Source organism: Phyllobates terribilis, unplaced genomic scaffold, assembly GCF_046119375.1.
Source record: "Phyllobates terribilis strain yellow unplaced genomic scaffold, ASM4611937v1 Scaffold_4__5_contigs__length_816908805, whole genome shotgun sequence".
NCBI lineage: Eukaryota > Metazoa > Chordata > Amphibia > Anura > Dendrobatidae > Phyllobates > Phyllobates terribilis.
This window is the reverse complement of record NW_027362764.1, coordinates 48,042,309-48,064,726: the sequence shown is the minus strand read 5'-3', so window position 1 is coordinate 48,064,726 and position 22,418 is coordinate 48,042,309. Positions and strand designations below refer to the sequence as shown.

The window sequence follows — 22,418 nt, the reverse complement described above, 5'->3', positions numbered from 1 at the left end:
TATAACTAGTTTAATACTGCTCCTATATACAAGAATCTAACTACTATAATACTGCCCCCTATGTACAAGAATCTAACTACTATAATACTGCCCCCTATGTACAAGAATCTAACTACTATAATACTGTCCCTATGTACAAGAATATAACTACTATAATACTGCTACTATGTAGAAGAATATAACTACTATAATACTGCTACTATGTACAAGAATATAACTACTATAATACTGCTACTATGTACAAGAATATAACTACTATAATATTGCTCCTATGTACAAGAATATAACTACTATAATACTGCTCCCATGTACAAGAATATAACTACTATAATACTGCTCCTATGTACAAGAATAAAAGTACTATAATACTGCCCCTACGTACAAGAATATAACTACTATAATACTGCCCCTTATATACAAGAATATAACTACTATAATACTGCCCCCTATGTACAAGAATATAACTACTATAATACTGTACCTATGTAAAAGTATATAACTACTATAATACTGCTACCATGTACAAGAATATAACTACTATAATACTGCTAGTATGTACAAGAATATAACTACTATAATACTGCCACTATGAACACGAATATAACTACTATAATACTGTTCCTATGTACAAGAATATAACTACTATAATACTGCCCCTATGTACAAGAATATAACTACTATAATACTGCCCCTATGTACAGGAATATAACCACTATAATACTGCCTCCTATGTAGAAGAATATAACTACTATAATACTGCCTTGTATGTACAAGAATATATCTACTCTAATACTGCTCCTATGCACAAGAATATAACTACTATAATAATGCCCCTATATACAATAATATAACTACTATAATACTGCTCCTATGTACAAGAATATAACTACTATAATACTGCCCCTATGTACAAGAATATAACTACTATAATACTGCTCCTATGTACAAGAATATATCTACTATAATACTGCCCCGTATGTACAAGAATATAACTACTATAATACTGCCCCTATGTACAAGAATATAACTACTATAATACCGCCCCTATTTACGAGAATATAACTACTATAATACTGTCCCTATGTATAAGAATATAACTACTATAATACTGCTCCTATGTACAAGAATATAACTACTATAATACTGCTACTATGTACAAGAATATAACTACTATAATACTGCTCCTATGTACAAGAATATAACTACTATAATACTGCCCCTATGTACAAGAATATAACTACTGTAATACAGCTCCTATGTACAAGAATATAACTACTATAATACTGCCCCCTATGTACAAGAATATAATTACTATAATACTGCCCCTATGTACAAGAATATAACTACTATAATACTGCCCCTATGTACAAGAATATAACTACTATAATACTGCCCCTATTTACAAGAATATAACTACTATAATACTGCCCCTATGTACAAGAATATAACTACTATAATACTGCCCCTATGTATAGGAATATAACTACTATAATACTGCCTCCTATGTACAAGAAAATAACTACTATAATACTGCTCCTATGTACAAGAATATAACTACTATAATACGGCCCCCTATGTACAAGAATATAACTACTATAATAATGCCCCTATGTACAAGAATATAACTACTATAATACTGCCCCTATATACAAGAATATAACTACTATAATACTGCTCCTATATACAAGAATATAACTATAATACTGCCCCTATGTACAAGAATATAACTACTGTAATACTGCTTCTATGTACAAGAATATAACTACTATAATACTGCCCCCTATGTACAAGAATATAACTACTATAATACTGCCCTTATGTACAAGAATATAACTACTATAATACTGCCCCTATTTACAAGAATATAACTACTATAATACTGCCCCTATGTACAAGAATATAACTACTATAATATTGCCCTTATGTACAGGAATATAACTACTATAATACTGCCCCTATGTACAAGAATACAACCACTATAATACTGCCTCCTATGTACAAGAATATAACTACTATAATACTGCCTTGTATGTACAACAATATATCTACTCTAATACTGTTCCTATGTACAAGAATATAACTACTATAATAATGCCCCTATGTACAATAATATAACTACTAAAATACTGCTCCTATGTACAAGAATATAACTACTATAATACTGCCCCTATGTACAAGAATATAACTACTATAATACTGCTCCTATGTACAAGAATATAACTACTATAATACTGCCCCCTATGTATAAGAATATAACTACTATAATACTGCCCCTATGTACAAGAATATAGCTACTATAATACCGCCCCTATTTACAAGAATATAACTACTATAATACTGCTCCTATGTACAAGAATATAACTACTATAATACTGCTCCTATGTACAAGAATATAACTACTATAATACTGCCCCCTATGTACAAGAATATAATTACTATAATACTGCCCCTATGTACAAGAATATAACTACTATAATACCGCCCCTATTTACAAGAATATAACTACTATAATACTGCCCCTATGTAAAAGAATATAACTACTATAATACTGCTACTATGTACAAGAATATAACTACTATAATACCGCTCCTATGTACAAGAATATAACTACTATAATACCGCCCCTATTTACAAGAATATAACTACTATAATACTGCCCCCTATGTACAGGAATATAACTACTGTAATACTGCTCCTATGTACAAGAATATAACTACGATCATACTGCCCTCTATGTACAAGAATATAACAACTATAATACTGCTCCTATGTACAAGAATATAACTGCTATAATACTGCCCCCTATGTACAAGAATATAACTACTATAAAACTGCCCCCTATGTACAAGAATATAACTACTATAATAATGCCCCTATGTACAATAAAATAACTACTATAATACTGCCCTCTATGTACAAGAATATAACTACTATAATACTGCTCCTATGTACAAGAATATAACTACTATAATACTGCCCTGTATGTACAAGAATATAACTACTCTAATACTGCTCCTATGTACAAGAATATAACTACTATAATACTGCTACTATGTACAAGAATATAACTACTATAATACTGCTCCTATGTACAAGAATATAACTACTATAACACTGCTCCTATGTACAAGAATATAACTACTATAATACTGCTCCTATGTACAAGAATATAACTACTATAATACTGCCCCCTATGTACAAGAATATAACTACTATAATAGTGCCCCTATGTACAAGAATATAACTACTATAATACAGCCCCTATGTACAAGAATATAACTACAATAATACTGCTCCTATGTACAAGAATATAACTACTATAATACTGCTCCTATGTACAAGAATATAACTACTATAATACTGCTCCTATGTACAAGAATAAAAGTACTATAATACTGCCCCTATGTACAAGAATATAACTACTATAATATTGCTCCTATGTACAAGAATATATCTACTATAATACTGCTATGTACAGTACAGACCAAAAGTTTGGACACACCTTCTCATTTAAAGATTTTTCTGCATTTTCATGACTATGAAAATTGTACATTCACACTGAAGGCATCAAAACTATGAATTAACACATGTGGAATTATATACTTAACAAAAAAGTGTGAAACAACTGAAAATATGTCATATATTCTAGGTTCTTCAATGTAGTCACCTTTTGCTTTGATGACTGCTTTGCATACTCTTGGCATTCTCTTGATGAGCTTCAAGAGGTAGTCACCGGAAATGGTTTTCACTTCACAAGTGTGCCCTGTCAGGTTTAATAAGTGGGATTTCTTGCCTTATAAATAGGTTTGGGACCATCAGTTGTGTTGTGCATAAGTCTGGTGGAAACACAGCTGATAGTCCTACTGAATAGACTGTTAGCTGCTTTTTTCTTGCCATAATACAAATTCTAAGTAAAGAAAAACGAGTGATCATCATTACTTTAAGAAATGAAGGTCAGCCAGTGCGAAAAATTGGGAAATCTTTGAAAGTGTCCCCAAGTGAAGTTGCAAAAACCATCAAGCGCTACAAAGAAACTGGCTCACGTGAGGACCGCCCCAGGAAAGGAAGACCAAGAGTCACCTCTGCTTCTGAGGCTAAGTTTATCCGAGTCAACAGCCTCAGAAATCGCAGGTTAACAGCAGCTCAGATTAGAGACCAGGTCAATGCCACACAGAGTTCTAGCAGCAGACACATCTCTTCAACAACTGTTAAGAGGAGACTTTGTGCAGCAGGCCTTCATGGTAAAATAGCTGCTAGGAAACCACTGCTAAGGACAGGCAACAAGCAGAAGAGACTTGTTTGGGCTAAAGAACACAAGGAATGGACATTAGACCAGTGGAAATTTGCTTTGGTCTGATGAGTCCAAATTTGAGATCTTTGGTTCCAACCACAGTGTCTTTGGGCGACGCAGAAAAGGTGAACGGATGGACTCTACATGCCTAGTTCCCACCGTGAAGCATGGAAGAGGAAGTGTGATGGTGTGGGGGTGCTTTGCTGGTGACACTGTTGGGGATTTATTCAAAATTGAAGGCATACTGAACCAGCATGTGTACCACAGCATCTTGCAGCGGCATGCTATTCCATCCGGTTTGCGTTTAGTTGGACCATCTTTTATTTTTCAACAGGACAATGACCCCAAACACACCTCCAGGCTGTGTAAGGGCTATTTGACCAAGAAGGAGAGTGATGGGGTGCTACGCCAGATGACCTGGCCTCCACAGTCACCAGACCTGAAAGCAATCGAGATGGTTTGGGGTGAGCTGGATAGCAGAGTGAAGGCAAAGGGGCCAACAAGTGCTAAGCATCTCTGGGAACTCCTTCAAGATTGTTGGAAGACCATTTCCGGTGACTATCTCTTGAAGCTCATCAAGAGAATGCCAAGAGTGTGCAAAGCAGTCATCAAAACAAAAGGTGGCTACGTTGAAGAACCTAGAATATAAGACATGTTTTCAGTTGTTTCACACTTTTTTGTTAACTATATAATTCCACATGTGTTAATTCATAGTTTTGATGCCTTCAGTGTGAATGTACAATTTTTATAGTCATGAAAATACAGAAAAATCTTTAAATGAGAAGGTGTGTCCAAACTTTAGGTCTGTACTGTACAAGAATATAACTACTATAATACAGCCCCCTATGTACAAGAATATAACTACTATAATACTGCCCCTATGTACAAGTATATAACTACTATAATACTGCCTCCTATGAACAAGAATATAACTACTATAATACTGCCCCCTATGTACAAGAAAATAACTACTATAATACTGCCCCCTATGTACAGGAATATAACTACTATAATACTGCCCTCTATGTACAAGAATATAACTACTATAATACTGCTCCTATGTACAAGAATATAACTACTATAATACTGCTATGTACAAGAATATAACTACTATAATACTGCCCCCTATGTACAAGAATATAACTACTATAATACTGCCCCCTATGTACAAGAATATAACTACTATAATACTGCCCCTATGTACAAGAATATAACTACTATAATACTGCCCCTATGTACAAGAATATGACTACTATAATACTGCCCCTATGTACAAGAATATAACTACTATAATACTGCTATGCACACGAATATAACTACTATAATACTGCCCCTATCTACAAGAATATAACTACTATAATACTTCCCCAAATGTACAAGAAGATAACTACTATAATACTGCTCCTTTGTACAAGAATATAACTACTATAATACTGCCCCATATGTACAAGAATGTAACTACTATAATACTGCCCTCTATGTACAAGAATATAACTACTATAATACTGTTCCTATGTACAAGAATATAACTACTATAATACTGCTCCTATGTACTAGAATATAACTACTATAATACTGCCCTCTATGTACAAGAATATAACTGCTATAATACTGCTCCTATGTACAAGAATATAACTACTATAATACTGCCCCTATGTACAAGAATATAACTACTATAATACTGCCCCTATGGTCAAGAATATAACTACTATAATACTGCTCCTATACACAAGAATATAACTACTATAATACTGCCCCTATGTACAAGAATATAACTACTATAATACTGCTCCTATGTACAAGAATATAACTGCTATAATACTGCCCCTATGTACAAGAATATGACTACTATAATACTGCTCCTATGTACAAGAATATAACTACTATAATACTGTCCCTGTGTACAAGAATATAACTACTATAATACTGCCCTGTATGTAGAAGAATATAACTGCTCTAATACTGCTCCTATGTTCAAGAATATAACTACTATAATACTGCCCCTATGGTCAAGAATATAACTACTATAATACTGCTCCTATGTACAAGAATATAACTACTATAATACTGCCCCTACGTACAAGAATATAACTACTATAATAATGCCCCTATGTACAAGAATATAACTACTATAATACTGCCTCCTATGTACAAGAATATAACTACTATAATACTGCCCCCTATGTACAAGAATATAACTACTATAATACTGCCCCCTATGTACAGGAATATAACTACTGTAATACTGCTCCTATGTACAAGAGCATAACTACTATAATACTGTCCCCTATGTACAAGAATATAACTACTATAATACTGCCCCATATGTACAGGAATATAACTACTATAATACTGCCCTCTATGTACAAGAATATAACTACTATAATACTGCTCCTATGTACAAGAATATAACTACTATAATACTGCTATGCACAAGAATATAACTACTATAATACTGCCCCCTATGTACAAGAATATAACTACTATAATACTGCCCCTATGTACAAGAATATAACTACTATAATACTGCCCCTATGTACAAGAATATAACTACTATAATACTGCCCCTATGTACAAGAAAGTGACTACTATAATACTGCCCCTATGTACAAGAATATAACTACTATAATACTGCTCCTATGTACAAGAATATAACTACTATAATACTGCTATGTACAAGAATATAACTACTATAATACTGCCCCCTATGTACAAGAATATAACTACTATAATACTGCCCCTATGTACAAGAATATAACTACTATAATACTGCCCCTATGTACAAGAATATAACTACTATAATACTGCCCCTATGTACAATAATATGACTACTATAATACTGCCCCTATGTACAAGAATATAACTACTATAATACTGCTCCTATGTACAAGAATATAACTACTATAATACTGCTATGCACACGAATATAACTACTATAATACTGCCCCTATGAACAAGAATATAACTACTATAATACTGCCCCAAATGTACAAGAAGATAACTACTATAATACTGCTCCTATGTACAAGAATATAACTACTATAATACTGCCCCATATGTACAAGAATGTAACTACTATAATACTGCCCTCTATGTACAAGAATATAACTACTATAATACTGCTCCTATGTACAAGAATATAACTACTATAATACTGCTCCTATGTACAAGAATATAACTACTATAATACTGTCCCCTATGTACAAGAATATAACTAATATAATACTGCCCTCTATGTACAAGAATATAACTGCTATAATACTGCTCCTATGTACAAGAATATAACTACTATAATACTGCCCCTATGTACAATAATATAACTACTATAATACTGCCCCTATTGTCAAGAATATAACTACTATAATACTGCTCCTATACACAAGAATATAACTACTATAATACTGCCCTTATGTACAAGAAAATAACTACTATAATACTGCTCCTATGTACAAGAATATAACTGCTATAATACTGCCCCTATGTACAAGAATATAACTACTGTAATACTGCCCCCTATGTTCAGGAATATAACTACTGTAATACTGCTCCTATGTACAAGAGTATAACTACTATAATACTGCCCCCTATGTACAAGAATATAACTACTATAATACTGCCCCATATGTACAGGAATATAACTACTATAATACTGCCCTCTATGTACAAGAATATAACTACTATAATACTGTCCCTTTGTACAAGAATATAACTACTATAATACTGCCCTGTATGTAGAAGAATATAACTGCTCTAATACTGCTCCTATGTTCAAGAATATAACTACTATAATACTGCCCCTATGGTCAAGAATATAACTACTATAATACTGCTCCTATGTACAAGAATATAACTACTATAATACTGCCCCTATGTACAAGAATATAACTACTATAATAATGCCCCTATGTACAAGAATATAACTACTATAATACTGCCTCCTATGTACAAGAATATAACTACTATAATACTGCCCCCTATGTACAAGAATATAACTACTATAATACTGCCCCCTATGTTCAGGAATATAACTACTGTAATACTGCTCCTATGTACAAGAGTATAACTACTATAATACTGCCCCCTATGTACAAGAATATAACTACTATAATACTGCCCCATATGTACAGGAATATAACTACTATAATACTGCCCTCTATGTACAAGAATATAACTACTATAATACTGCCCCTATGTACAAGAATATAACTACTATAATACTGCCCCTATGTACAAGAATATAACTACTAAAATACTGCCCCTATGTACAAGAAAGTAACTACTATAATACTGCCCCTATGTACAAGAATATAACTACTATAATACTGCTCCTATGTACAAGAATATAACTACTATAATACTGCTATGAACAAGAATATAACTACTATAATACTTCCCCCTATGTACAAGAATATAACTACTATAATACTGCCCCTATGTACAAGAATATAACTACTATAATACTGCCCCTATGTACAAGAATATAACTACTATAATACTGCCCCTATGTACAAGAAAGTGACTACTATAATACTGCCCCTATGTACAAGAATATAACTACTATAATACTGCTCCTATGTACAAGAATATAACTACTATAATCCTGCTATGTACAAGAATATAACTACTATAATACTGCCCCCTATGTACAAGAATATAACTACTATAATACTGCCCCTATGTACAAGAATATAACTACTATAATACTGCCCCTATGTACAAGAATATTACTACTATAATACTGCTCCTATGTACAAGAATATAACTACTATAATACTGCTCCTATGAACAAGAATATAACTACTATAATACTGCTCCTATGTACATGAATAAAAGTACTATAATACTGCCCCTATGTACAAGAATATAACTACTATAATACTGCCCCTTATATACAAGAATATAACTACTATAATACTTCCCCCTATGTACAATAATCTATCTACTATAATACTGCCCCCTATGTACAAGAATATAACTACTATAATACTGTCGCTATGTGCAAGAATATAACTACTATAATAGTGCTACTATGTACAATAATATAACTACTATAATACTGCTACTATGTACAAGAATATAACTACTATAATACTGCTCCTATGTACAAGAATATAACTACTATAATACTGCTCCTATGTACAAGAATATGACTACTATAATACTGCCCCTATGTACAAGAATATGACTACTATAATACTGCTCCTATGTACACGAATATAACTACTATAATACTGTTCCTGTGTACAAGAATATAACTACTATAATATTGCCCCTATGTACAAGAATATAACTACCATAATACTGCTCCTATGTACAAGAATATAACTACTATAATACTGCTCCCATGCACAAGAATATAACTACTATAATACTGACTCTATGTACAAGAATATAACTACTATAATACTGCCCCTATGTACAAGAATATATCTACTATAATACTGCTCCCATGTACAAGAATATAGCTGCTATAATACTGCCTCTATGTACAAGAATATAACTACTATAATACTGCCCCTATGTACAAGAATATTACTACTATAATACTGCTCCTATGTACAAGAATATAACTATATAATACTGCTCCTATGAACAAGAATATAACTACTATAATACTGCTCCTACGTACAAGAATAAAAGTACTATAATACTGCCCCTATGTACAAGAATATAACTACTATAATACTGCCCCTTATATACAAGAATATAACTACTATAATACTTCCCCCTATGTACAAGAATCTATCTACTATAATACTGCCCCCTATGTACAAGAATATAACTACTATAATACTGTCCCTATGTACAAGAATATAACTACTATAATAGTGCTACTATGTACAATAATATAACTACTATAATACTGCTATGTACAAGAATATAACTACTATAATACTGCTCCTATGTACAAGAATATAACTACTATAATACTGCTCCTATGTACAAGAATATACCTACTATAATACTGCCCCCTATGTACAAGAATATAACTACTATAATAGTGCTACTATGTACAAGAATATAAGTACTATAATACAGCCCCTATGTACAAGAATATAACTACTATAATACTGCTCCTATGTACAAGAATATAACTACTATAATACTGCTCCTATGTACAAGAATATAACTACTATAATACTGCTCCTATGTACAAGAATAAAAGTACTATAATACTGCCCCTATGTACAAGAATATAACTACTATAATACTGCCCCTTATATACAAGAATATAACTACTATAATACTGCCCCCTATGTACAAGAATATAACTACTATAATACTGTCCCTATGTACAAGAATATAACTACTATAATACTGCTGCTATGTATAAGAATATAACTACTATAATACTGCTCCTATGTACAAGAATATAACTACTATAATACTGCCCCTATGTATAAGAATATAACTACTATAATACTGCTCCTATGTACAAGAATATAACTACTATAATACTGCTCCTATGTACAAGAATATAACTACTATAATACTGCTCCTATGTACAAGAATATAACTACTATAATACAGCCCCCTATGTACAAGAATATAACTACTATAATACTGTCCCCTATGTACAAGAATATAACTACTATAATACTGCTCCCTATGTACAAGAATATAACTACTATAATACTGCCCCCTATGCACAAGAATATAACTACTATAATACTGCCCCCTATGCACAAGAATATAACTACTATAATACTGCCCCTATGCACAAGAATATAACTACTATAATACAGCCCCCTATGTACAAGAATATAACTACTATAATACTGTCCCCTATGTACAAGAATATAACTACTATAATACTGCTCCCTATGTACAAGAATATAACTACTATAATACTGCCCCCTATGCACAAGAATATAACTACTATAATACTGCCCCCTATGCACAAGAATATAACTACTATAATACTGCCCCTATGCACAAGAATATAACTACTATAATACTGCCCCCTATGTACAAGAATATAACTACTATAATACTGCCACTATATACAAGAATATAACTACTATAATACTGCCCCCTATGTACAAGAATATAACTACTATAATACTGCTCCTATGTACAAGAATATAACTACTATAATACTGCCCCCTATGTACAAGAATATAGCCACTATAATACTGCCCCATATGTACAAGAATATATCTACTATATTTCTGCAACCAACAATACATGAAATACAATATAATATACACTACAGTATAATCAACCATCCAAAACTCCATCCAACTATCAAACAAAACATCCATGAGCCCTGGTATCCTTCTAGTTAGTAATGGTCCGGTCACCAATATTCAGAATCATTTTACAATGTGATATTAGTAAGAGACTGACCCTTCTTTATCTTCCAGATCTCTCCCACTATAGTCAAAGAATATATTACAATCTTCCGCCAGGGAACGCTCAATAACACGAATTGTTCGATCGAAGAAGATCAAAAATTCCTCCGAGTGGACAGCTTGCTGTTTTTCTTCTTCGGTCAGTTCTCTGGGAGGAACTTCAGAAATGACAAAAGAACATTATATCATCAGAGATCAAACATTTCTGTAAAAAGTAGATTAGGAGTATAATGGAAAGGATGATGGAAAATATTACCCCCATGAGGGGTAGATATACAGTTTAATGCACTAACGCTAATGATGGAGACCTAAAATACAAGGGACGGTCTTATCTACTTTTTGAGAGTTCGACAGATGTTAGAAGAACTTAACCTTCAACATTTTCTTGACAGGGTCCTAATCAAATACCAGAATCTTTTCTATCATAAAAGTGACAGATTCTTTGGATTCCATAAAAAAAAAGTTGCTCAGAACACATAGAGTAAAACTTTTTTAAGATCACCCAGACTTCACCGGTACTGTTTTTTTCCAGTACCGGAATCACCAGGACATGTGGAGGTGGGCTTAGATTGCTCACAGATGGACTTCCTTTCACTAAGCATGTGACTTATGAAGGGAATTGCTTGCAACAGAAATTTTTAGGGGCTTCATAGTAAAAGGGGTGAATACATATGCACATGCCAATTTTTAGTTATTTGGTCCCATAAATTTAATTTCTGCCTATAATTTTCACTTCACCTCACCAACTTAGACTATTATTATATATGCTGATGCATCACACACAAATCGGATTACAAAAATATTTAAACACAGATCGTAATGTAACAAAATAGGTAAAAAGCCAAGGGGGGTGAATACATTCGCAAGCCACTGTACATTAATAATTTACCATCCTTCTTATACAGTTTCTTCGTTTTGGGCTCCGTCAATCAAATTAAAGATCAGACTAGTTTAGGGAAACAAAGTCCTGGTGCCAGCTGAGTTCTGTGATCCAGCATTGTGGTAATAGGAGGTCATATACAGTGCCTACAAGTAGTATTCAACCCCCTGCAGATTTAGCTGGTTTGATAAGATGCAAATAAGTTAGAGCCTTCAAACTGCAAACGAGAGTAGGTTTTATGAACAGAAGCATAAATCTTACAAACCAAAAAGTTATGTTGCTCAGTTGAATTTTATTAAATTTTAAACATAAAAGTGTGGGTCAATTATTATACAACCCCTATGTTTAATATTTTGTGGAATAACCCTTGTTTGCAATTACAGCTAATAATCGTCTTTTATAAGACCTGATCAGGCCAGCACAGGTCTGTGGAGTTATCTTGGCCCACTCCTCCATGCAGATCTTCTCCAAGTTATCTAGGTTCTTTGGGTGTCTCATGTGGACTTTATTCTTGAGCTCCTTCCACAAGTTTTCAATTGGGTTAAGGTCAGGAGTAGTGTTGAGCCACCCCCGTAGTGTTCGAGTTCGGTTCGGTTCGTCGAACACCTTCGAACACCGTTAAAACCAATGGCAGGCAAACAAAAACACATAGAAACACATAGAAAACACCTTCAAAGGTGTCCAAAAGCTGACAAACTGCTCAGAAGACACAACTAACACATGGAAAAGTGACAAGTACATATAGTCATGCGAAAATAAAAGAGGTGGAGGAGTAAAAGGAGGGGGAGACACAGATATAGGCATGTCATGCCCTTCTAAAATCCAAAAAGTGAGAAGCCGACACGGCCAGTCCGCTCCTGCCCGTGCCACCTCCGTGTCGCCGGGTTTGTGCCAGAGCCGCGGTGAACCCTGACGGCCAGCCCCCCTCTCCCAATACTGGTGCCTGTCCGCTGGTAGGTCGAGAGAGCCCCCCTGTGGTGGAGGCAGCTCTAAGCTTTTTAATTTAAATTGTCTCTCTAATTTGAATGAATACACTTTAAATCCATTTACAAGGATTTATTGGAGGGCAAGTCTCATGCCAGCAGCCGCGGTAATTCCAGCTCCAGTAGCGTCCACTAAAGCTGCTGCAGTTAAAAAGCTTTTATAAGGATCGAGCTCGGCTGTCCACCGCAAGGCATCCTACTGCCAGTCCCAGCCCCTATGCCTTGGGGTGCCTCCTGATGCTCTTCACTAAGTATCCCATGGTCCCGAAGCATTTCCTTTGAAAAAATTAAGTGTCTAAACTACAGGTGGTGCAGCTTGCTTAACAGCCGGGATAATCCGCTCACTAGAACACTGCTACTAGGCACAAAGTATTTCCTGGGCTAGATGCAGTTAAAAATTTGTAATTAGATACTCTCGTTGGATGCTGAGAAAGCATTCCATAGAGTCTCCTGGCACGCCATATATGATTCTCTTAAAAAGCTTGGGGTAGGGGTCTAGGGGACCCTTTTATAGCCAAAATCACGGCCCTGTATCGCAATACGTCACCTAGGCTGAAGATAAATGGAACTGTAGCACCCTGAGGGCTCGGTTGCTACAGACGTATTGCACCTCACCCAGAGGTGTGATATCTCACTCTCAGGTAAGGATGGAGTGTGGATCAGGACCCGACACCTGCATGCATTACACCACATTGCCGTGGGGCAGGGCGACCAATATGCCCCTGAGATGGGCACGACAGTCCCTGTCCCTGGCTGGAGTGGGGGGAGGGAACACTGAGGAAGGGGAACCCTGTAGTGCAGGAGCAGGGAGGAAGCAGTTCCTGGGTGCATTGAGAAGGGAGTATAAAAGGTGGGCACCATCTTAGTTCAGAGCAGAGAAGTCTGAGCAGAAGTGGCAGGGAGCAGGGGCTCTGCATGAGCTCTGCTCCGGAGGCGGGCCTAGTAACAGAGGCCCAGGCCTGGAAGAGGGAGAAGGAAGGAAGAGGAGCGGAGAAGGCTCCAGGAACGAGGAATGAAGGGATCCCAGGGGTGCGGACGGGCGAGTCGCCACCGCACGCCCGAATCCACCTGCGTGGAGGGGTTAGGCCAAAGGGGGAGACCGGTCCCCGAACTAGTGGAGGCAGGAAACGACCCTCAGCTAGAAACCGGAGGCTCTGACATTTTATGTGGCGCAGCCCCTCGCTACGCCCGCTAGGAAGGCACCACATAGGGTCAGGGAAACTGGCGCCAAGTTTACCAAGAGGAGGCCCGAGGCAGCCGGACAGAAGTGTTGGTAAGAAAGGCCAGACAAAGGACACACAAAGGGGGTCCTGTGAAGTGCTCCAAAGTTATCTGGGAGTTGTCTGAGCCCCTCACCTGGTGAGCACAGTACGACGTGGGCAGCCGTTACCTGCAGACGTGGTCTGGATAATAAGAACTGTGAGTAAAGGCCCTGAACTGCATCACTGACTCCGTGTCGTTACTGCTGCTGCCCTGCACCATCACCCCCATCCTCCGCATACACTGCCCTGAGGCTATACTCCTCCCGTGGGGAGTTATGCTACGCTCTGCTGCACCCACAACACCAGCCTCAGCGGTCTGCCCTGTAGCGGCGGTTCACTCTGACCGCAATCCACGGGTGGCGTAGTCGGACATTTAAACATGAAAACCACATAAATAGTTCCGCCACTGGTTTGACCGCCCTGAGCCACGGAACTGGGTCGCCGCCACGAAGACTACAACCACCAGCATCCACCAAAAAGGGTCCGGCTCCGGGTGTCCCAAGGCCCAGGGGGTGCGTCAGAACATTTTCATCACCTTTCACAATCACCAATGGGACAAGGCAGTGATGTCCTCTGTCCCCTCTCTTATACATCCTAGTGACGGAGCACCTGCTCTCATCAATTCGCCATAACCCCAATATTAGGTGGATTGAGGTGGGAGGCACCGAGTACAAGTGCTCTCTATTTGCTGATGATGTCCTAGTATATATCACTCAATCACATATATCCATCCCTGCTGTTATGGCTGAAATAGATCACTTTGTTACATGGTAAAATTTTAAAATCAATGCAGCGAAGTCTGAGGCCCTCGATGTCTCCCTCCCCAAATCCATATAGGATTCCATCCAGTCCAACTTTCCCTTTGCCTGGCCCTCACAGGGTATCAAATACTTAGGAATTCCTATTCATAGAGACCTCTCCCATCTATGTTATCTTAATTTTGGGCCCTTTATTGAACAACTCCATACAGACCACGGTTGGCAAGTTAGAACTGTAAGATTCACTACGTGAACCACTGGTGTTTTGTGGAAAAGCACATGTACACCGCGTTCCAAATTATTATACAAAAAGTGTTTAGGAGTAATAAGGGAAGAATTTGTTTGTTTGTCAGTTAAACTCATTGATGGTGATGTGTGTCAGGGCTCTTTATATCACTGTAAGCAATTGCAGACACCTGTGCTAATTAGTTTGGCAGGTGTGTCCAATGAAAGGCAAGACTACTTAAGAAGGCTCTCTCACATTATTAAGCAGCCTACATTTTCTGCCAAAATGGGAAAGAAAAAGGATGTGTAGGCTGCTGAGAAGCAACAAATTGTGGAGTGTTTAGGTCAAGGCATGACTACAATCAACATTGTGCGATGATCAGGATGAAGTGTCTTGGCAATCAAGAAGTATGTAGCTGATTCACAGTACACACGTGTGCGTGCTGATAAGGGCAAATTGAGGACTCTTTCCTACAGGCAATTACGTCAGGTTGAAAGAGCAGCGGCAAAAAAGCCTTGTCATAGCAGCAGACAAGTTTTTGAAGCTGCTTGTGCCTCCAACGTCCCCCGAACAACAAGATGCAGGGTCCTTCAGAGGTTTGCAGCTGTGCATGCGCCATCCTGTCGACCTCCTCTATCCACTTCACACAAGCAGAAACGGCTCCAGTGGGCCAAACATTACATGAAGACTGATTTCAAAACTGTTTTGTTCACGGATGAGTGCCGTGCAGCGCTCGATGGTCCAGATGGATGGAGTGGAGGATGGCTGGTTGATGGACACCCCACGCAAACACGGCTACAGCGCCAACAAGGAGGAGGTGGAGTAATGTTTTGGGCTGGAATCATGGGGAGAGAGATTGTCGGCCCCTTTAGGATCCCTGAAGGCGCTAAAGATGAACTCCATAATGTATGTGGATTTTCTCAAACAGCACTTCCTGCCATGGTTCAAGAAGAAGAACCGTGTATTTCACAGCAAGATCATTTTTCTGCATGATAATGCACCATCTCATGCTGCACATAAAACATCTGCATCTCTGGCTGATATGGGCATAAAAGGGGACAAACTTATGGTGTGACCCCCATGCTCCCCTGACCTCTACCCCATTCAGAACCTTTGGAGCATCATTAAAAGGAGTGTCTATGATGGCGGGAGGCAGTTCACATCTAAGCAACAGCTCTGGGAGGGTATTCTATCCTCATGCAAAACAATTGAAGCAGAAACCATCCAAAACCTGACAAATTCAATGGACGAGAGAGTTCAGAAGCTCCTTTCGAACAAGGGGTCCTATGTGAAAATGTAACATCACCTAGAATAAAGTTTTGAGTTGAAAACTGTTTGATTTCAGTTTCTAACAACCTGCTAATGCTTATAATTTCAAAAATGACCATTTTTTTGGTCTTTATTAAAATGAAAAGGTTGATCGAAAAGTTTGGGGGATCTAAGAGTGTGGCAACCCAGTAGTCATGATTACTTCGAATTCTGACAATATGAGGGTCATGCTGCAGGTAGTGCAGCAAGAAGGCACTTAAGTGTCTTGCGCATCTCGGAGCCCCAAAATTATTTTCCGGGCTAGATGCAGCTAAAAATTATTTTTAATTTTAAATCTGGTGAAGCTTATTATAGATGGCCTAATAGGATCAGTGCTGCACACTGCTACAAAGCCCAAATTATTTTCCAGTCAAGATACAGATAAACATGATTAGTAATTTGAAAGCTTAAAACGGTTGGTAGGGTGATTTTAACTAATCATCAAGCTTTTACTCTCCCCAGGATGACACAGGGGTAGAAAAGTCGTTTCGGATCCATGATTTGTTCATCTTTATGAACGTGAGTCTGTCTACATTATCAGTGGAGAGCCGCGTGCGCTTATCTGTCAGCACACCACCAGCAGCGCTGAACACACGTTCAGACAGAACGCTGGCTGCGGGGCATGACAAGATCTCCAAGGCGTAAGTGGCTAGCTCCGGCCATTTATCCAGATTGGAAGCCCAAAAAGAGCAAGGGTCCAGTGACACAGTCGTGGCTTCAATGTTTACTTGGAGATACTCCTGTACCATCGTCTCTAGGCGTTGACTATGTGTCAGACTTCTTGTCTCCTGTGGCCTTGCAAAGGATGGGCTAAAAAAGTGGTGAAATGATTCCGCAAAATTGATGTTACCAGCAGATACTGTGGTTCTGTTACGGTTTGAGTGCTGAACACTTGACGGTCCCACGGTTGGCAAGTTGGAACTGTGAGATTCACTACGTGCACCACTGGTATTTTGTGGAAAAGCACATGTAAGATTCTGCAACAGTCTCTGCTGATACTCCTGCATGCGTGCATCCCTTTCTATGGCAGGAATAATTTCTGCAAATTTACTTTTGTACCGGGGATCTAACAGTGTGGCATCCCAGTAGTCAGGATTATTTCTAATTCTCACAATTCGAGGGTCATGTTGCAGGTAGTGCAGCAAGAAGGCACTCATGTGTGTTGCGCATCCAGGAGCACCAAGTCCCTGTTGTGTTGGTGGCGAGGTAACAATCATGCTTCCTTCCTCTGTCCTCTCCCCCCAACCTCGCACAACAGAAATGTGATCAAGGTCTCCCTCATCTGATGAGTCTTCCATCAGTTCGTCCTCCACTTCTTCCTGGGCTCCTGCACCTTCCTCACTAGTTTGGCTGCTACCATGCGCCCTGGTAAAACCATCTCCCCCACCCTCACATGCCTGCCGCCTTGGTGCTGCCGACCGTTTGGACCTTGCAGATGTTAGCCCTTCCGCATACAACTCCTCCTCCTCTACTTCCTCCACCTCCTCTTGTGCCACCACCTGACTCCGAATTCTGTTTAACATGTGCTCCAGCATGTAAATCACCGGAATAGTCATGCTGATAATGGCATCGTCAGCACTAAACATCTTCGTCGCCATTTCAAAACTGTGCAGAAGGGTGCATAGGTCCCTGATCTGAGACCACTCCTCCAGCGTGATTTGCCCCACCTCTGAATCTCGTTGGCCCAGGCTATACGTCAGAACGTATTGCACCAGGGCTTGTCGGTGCTGCCACAGTCGCTGCAACATGTGCAGAGTTGAATTCCACCGGGTAGGCACATCGCATTTTAGCCGGTGAAGTGGCAGGCCCAACGACTTCTGTAGAGATGTAAGTCGCTGAGCTGCGGGATGCGAACGGCGGAAGTGAGCACACAGCGACCGTGCCCTCTGCAGAAGGCCATCTAGTCTGGGATAGTGGGCTAAAAATTGCTGGACAACCAGGTTCAACACGTGAGCCATACAAGGCACGTGTGTGACATTGCCCCGGCGAAGGGCCGCACCCAGGTTTGCAGCATTGTCGCACACGGCCTTCCCTGGTTTCAGGTCCAGTGGAGACAACCATTCATGAAATTGGTTCTCCAGAGCTGACCACAACTCCTCAGCTGTGTGACTCACATTTCCCAGACATTTCAATGTAAAAACCGCCTGATGACGTTGAGCCCTACTGCCAGCATAGTAAGGAGGTGTGCAGGATCCCTTCTGCGCAGTTAGAAAGCTTGTGGCATGACCAGACAGGCTTTGGGTGCAGGTGGAAGACCGAGAGGAGGTTGAGGAGGCAGAAGCAGTGGAGGAACTTTGACATAAAGAGGATTGACGCACAACTCGTGGGGACGGCAAGACTTGGACAGCAGCCCCTTGTCCTGCTGTCACCATAGTTACCCAGTGCCCAGTCAGCGACATGTAACGCCCCTGTCCATGCCTACTCGTCCAAGTGTCTGGTGAAATGCACCCTGTCACACACAGAGTTTCTCAAAGAAGCGGTGATGTTGTGTGCGACATGCTGGTGGAGCGCAGGCACACCTTTCTTTGAGAAGTAGTGCCGACTGGGCATCTGGTACTGGGGCACTGCGACGGACATAAGGTCTCGAAAATCCTCTGTGTCCACCAGGCGGAAAGGCAGCATTTCTGTAGCCAAGAGCTTGCAGATGGTGAAATTCAACCTCTTAGCTTTCTCATGGCTAGGAGGAAATGGTCTTTTACTTGTCCACATCTGAGGGACCGAGGGCTGGCTATTGTGCTTAGACGGGGTTGATAAGGGTGTCCCCGGCAAACTGCCGGTCTGTGAGGAAGATGCAGGCGGACATGTTAGGTTGCCTTGATCCAAAGGTGGTGCTATCGATGTCGGACAGCGCTCAACACCAGCTGGTGTTACCACCTCCAAAGAAAATGATGACCTGCCAATCACGCTGGCTGTTGCGGGTAAAGAGGTGGCAGGTCTGCGCCCCAAAACAGGTGTGACTGCTGTCCCCCCATTCACAGAGGATGAAGAGGCCGCGGATGCACAAGATATGGCAGACGGTGATTGGCCCGGCCGGCTAGGCCGCATTGTAGCACACTGAGCTTCCCACTGCAACTTATGCTTCATGTCCATGTGCCGGTTCATGCATGAAGTACTCAAACTATGTATTTTTTGGCCTCTACTTAGCTTTTGCTGACAAATGTTACAGATAACACGAGTTGGGTCATCTTTATCGATCTGAAAAAATGCCCAGGCTATGCAAGGCTTAGCACCCATGCGACCTGAAGAGCCACCACGACTTGTGGTGAGAGGCAGAGTTGTGTTTGAGGATGCAGTTGTTGACGTGCTTCCAGTACTACGTCTCTGTCCAGGAAGGCGCAACCTGACCTCGTCGTCACTAGCATCTTCCTCCACCTCCTCTGCTGACCTCATCTCTTGGCTGACTGTGGGTTGACAGTAAGTGGGATCTCCGACCTCATCATCATCACCCTGTGCGTTATCACACCCGTCGTCCTCAGAGCCAACCTGTTCCTGCCCTGACAAAAAACTAAAGTTGTCGCTCCAATCAGGTATTTGAGTCTTATCATCGTCTTCCTCATTGTCTCCACCAACAGGAGTTACAGTTTGGGAATGAGGGTCTACATTATGGTCAGAACCTTCTGCGTCTGGTCCTGGATCCGACTCATAAAGATTCTGGGCATCAGTGCAGATCATTTCCTCGTCTGGATTCACAGAAGCGCTGGAGTCGACCTCTGATTCCCAGGCTATAGTATGAGTAAACAGCTCTGCAGACTCAACCATCTGTTCTACCTCATACTCAGACGGGCAGCTGGAGATTTGGGAGCTGTGAGGAAGCAAGTGCGATTGGGGTGACACCTTTGAGGACTGGAGTATTTGTGATGTTGAAGTTGATGTGGAGGAGAGCCCACTTAAAGGAGCACTTGATATCCGTTGAAGCACCTGCTGTTTTTGTGCCTCATCTGGAATTTGTAGCGATTGGCGTGGCCGTAAGAAAGGGATCTTATCACATTGTCCGCTAAAAGAAGTAGACATTTTAGTTTGGCTGGAAGATGGTCTTTCTTCTGCAGATGTTACTGTTGCTTTAACACCTACCCCACGGACACAACCTTTTTTCCCCTTCCCAACACGCCTATTCCCCTTTCCACCAGCAGCAGGCCTTTTTCCACTCATTTTGGTGGTTAACTAATTCACAACTCTGGAGTTGTTTGCACAAAAAAACAATGGATGGTAACCGAGCAGAGCTGAGTGGCCAAACTGTGGTATTAGGCCAAAACTATTGGCTGGGTTAGATGCAGAAAAAAATTATTTTGAATTTGCAACCTGATGGAGGTCAGTATAGATGGACTAATAGAACAAGTCCCACACACAGCTAGAAGGCCAAATATTTTTTCAGAGCTAGATGCAGAAAAAAATTATTTTTAATTTGCAACCTGATGGAGGTCAGTATAGATGGACTAATAGACCAAGTCCCACACACCGCTAGAAGCCCAAATATTTTTTCAGAGCTAGATGCAGAAAAAAAATATTTTTAATTTGCAACCTGATGGAGGTCAGTATAGATGGACTAATAGACCAAGTCCCACACACTGCTAGAAGCCCAAATATTTTTTCAGAGCTAGATGCAGAAAAAAATTATTTTTAATTTGCAACCTGATGGAGGTCAGTATAGATGGACTAATAGAGAAAGTCCCACACACTGCTAGAAGCCCAACTATTTTTTCAGAGCTAGATGCAGAAAAAAATTATATTCAATTTGCAACCTGATGGAGGTCAGTATAGATGGACTAATAGAATGATGCTATGCCCAAAAGATTTTACTTCACTAGGTGCAGTAAAAAAATTGGTATTCTATACACAGGTGTTATATCTTGCAACACAGATAGGCTACTCCACTGACTAACACACTCTGCAATAGGCCAAAAAGGATTAGCTTTGCTAGATTCAGCCAAATGCTGTGAAAAAAACTTGCACAGCACTGGCACAGACCTGCCTGGCAAAAACTGATAGGAACTCATGTAACCTAGTCCTGAAAAGGACTCCAATTACAATTAGTCTTTACTCCCACAACCTATCTATTTAAGAGCACAGACCTCCCTGATAAAAGTCGTAGGAAATGCTGTAACCTAGTCCTTAAAAGGACTGCAATCACAACTATTCCCTACTCCCAAGCTATCTGTATATTTGTGCGAAAATTGGCTTGAAATTAACAAGGTATAGCGCACACAGCAACAGCGGTGCCGTCTAACACGCAGCTGCAGCAGTGAGAAAATGGTGGCGACGGGGAAAATGGCTTGGTCTTATAGGGCAAGGACATGTGACATACACTGCCAATGACACATGCCCTTGCTTGTGTGAAAAAAAGCACTTCGCTCCGTG

The 22,418-nt window shown here is 39.4% G+C and overlaps 1 protein-coding gene across 7 annotated transcripts in view; it reads right to left on the bottom strand.

Annotated features, from left to right (window-relative positions):
* Positions 1 to 22,418, bottom strand: part of DYNC1I1 (dynein cytoplasmic 1 intermediate chain 1) — a 602,472-nt gene that overhangs the window by 295,704 nt on the left and 284,350 nt on the right. For all 7 annotated transcript variants that reach the window (XM_073677314.1, XM_073677309.1, XM_073677311.1 and 4 more), the window contains one exon: positions 11,642 to 11,804. In XM_073677314.1, coding sequence (XP_073533415.1) covers positions 11,642 to 11,804 — 163 coding nt within the window. The remainder of the gene's footprint in view (positions 1 to 11,641; positions 11,805 to 22,418) is intronic.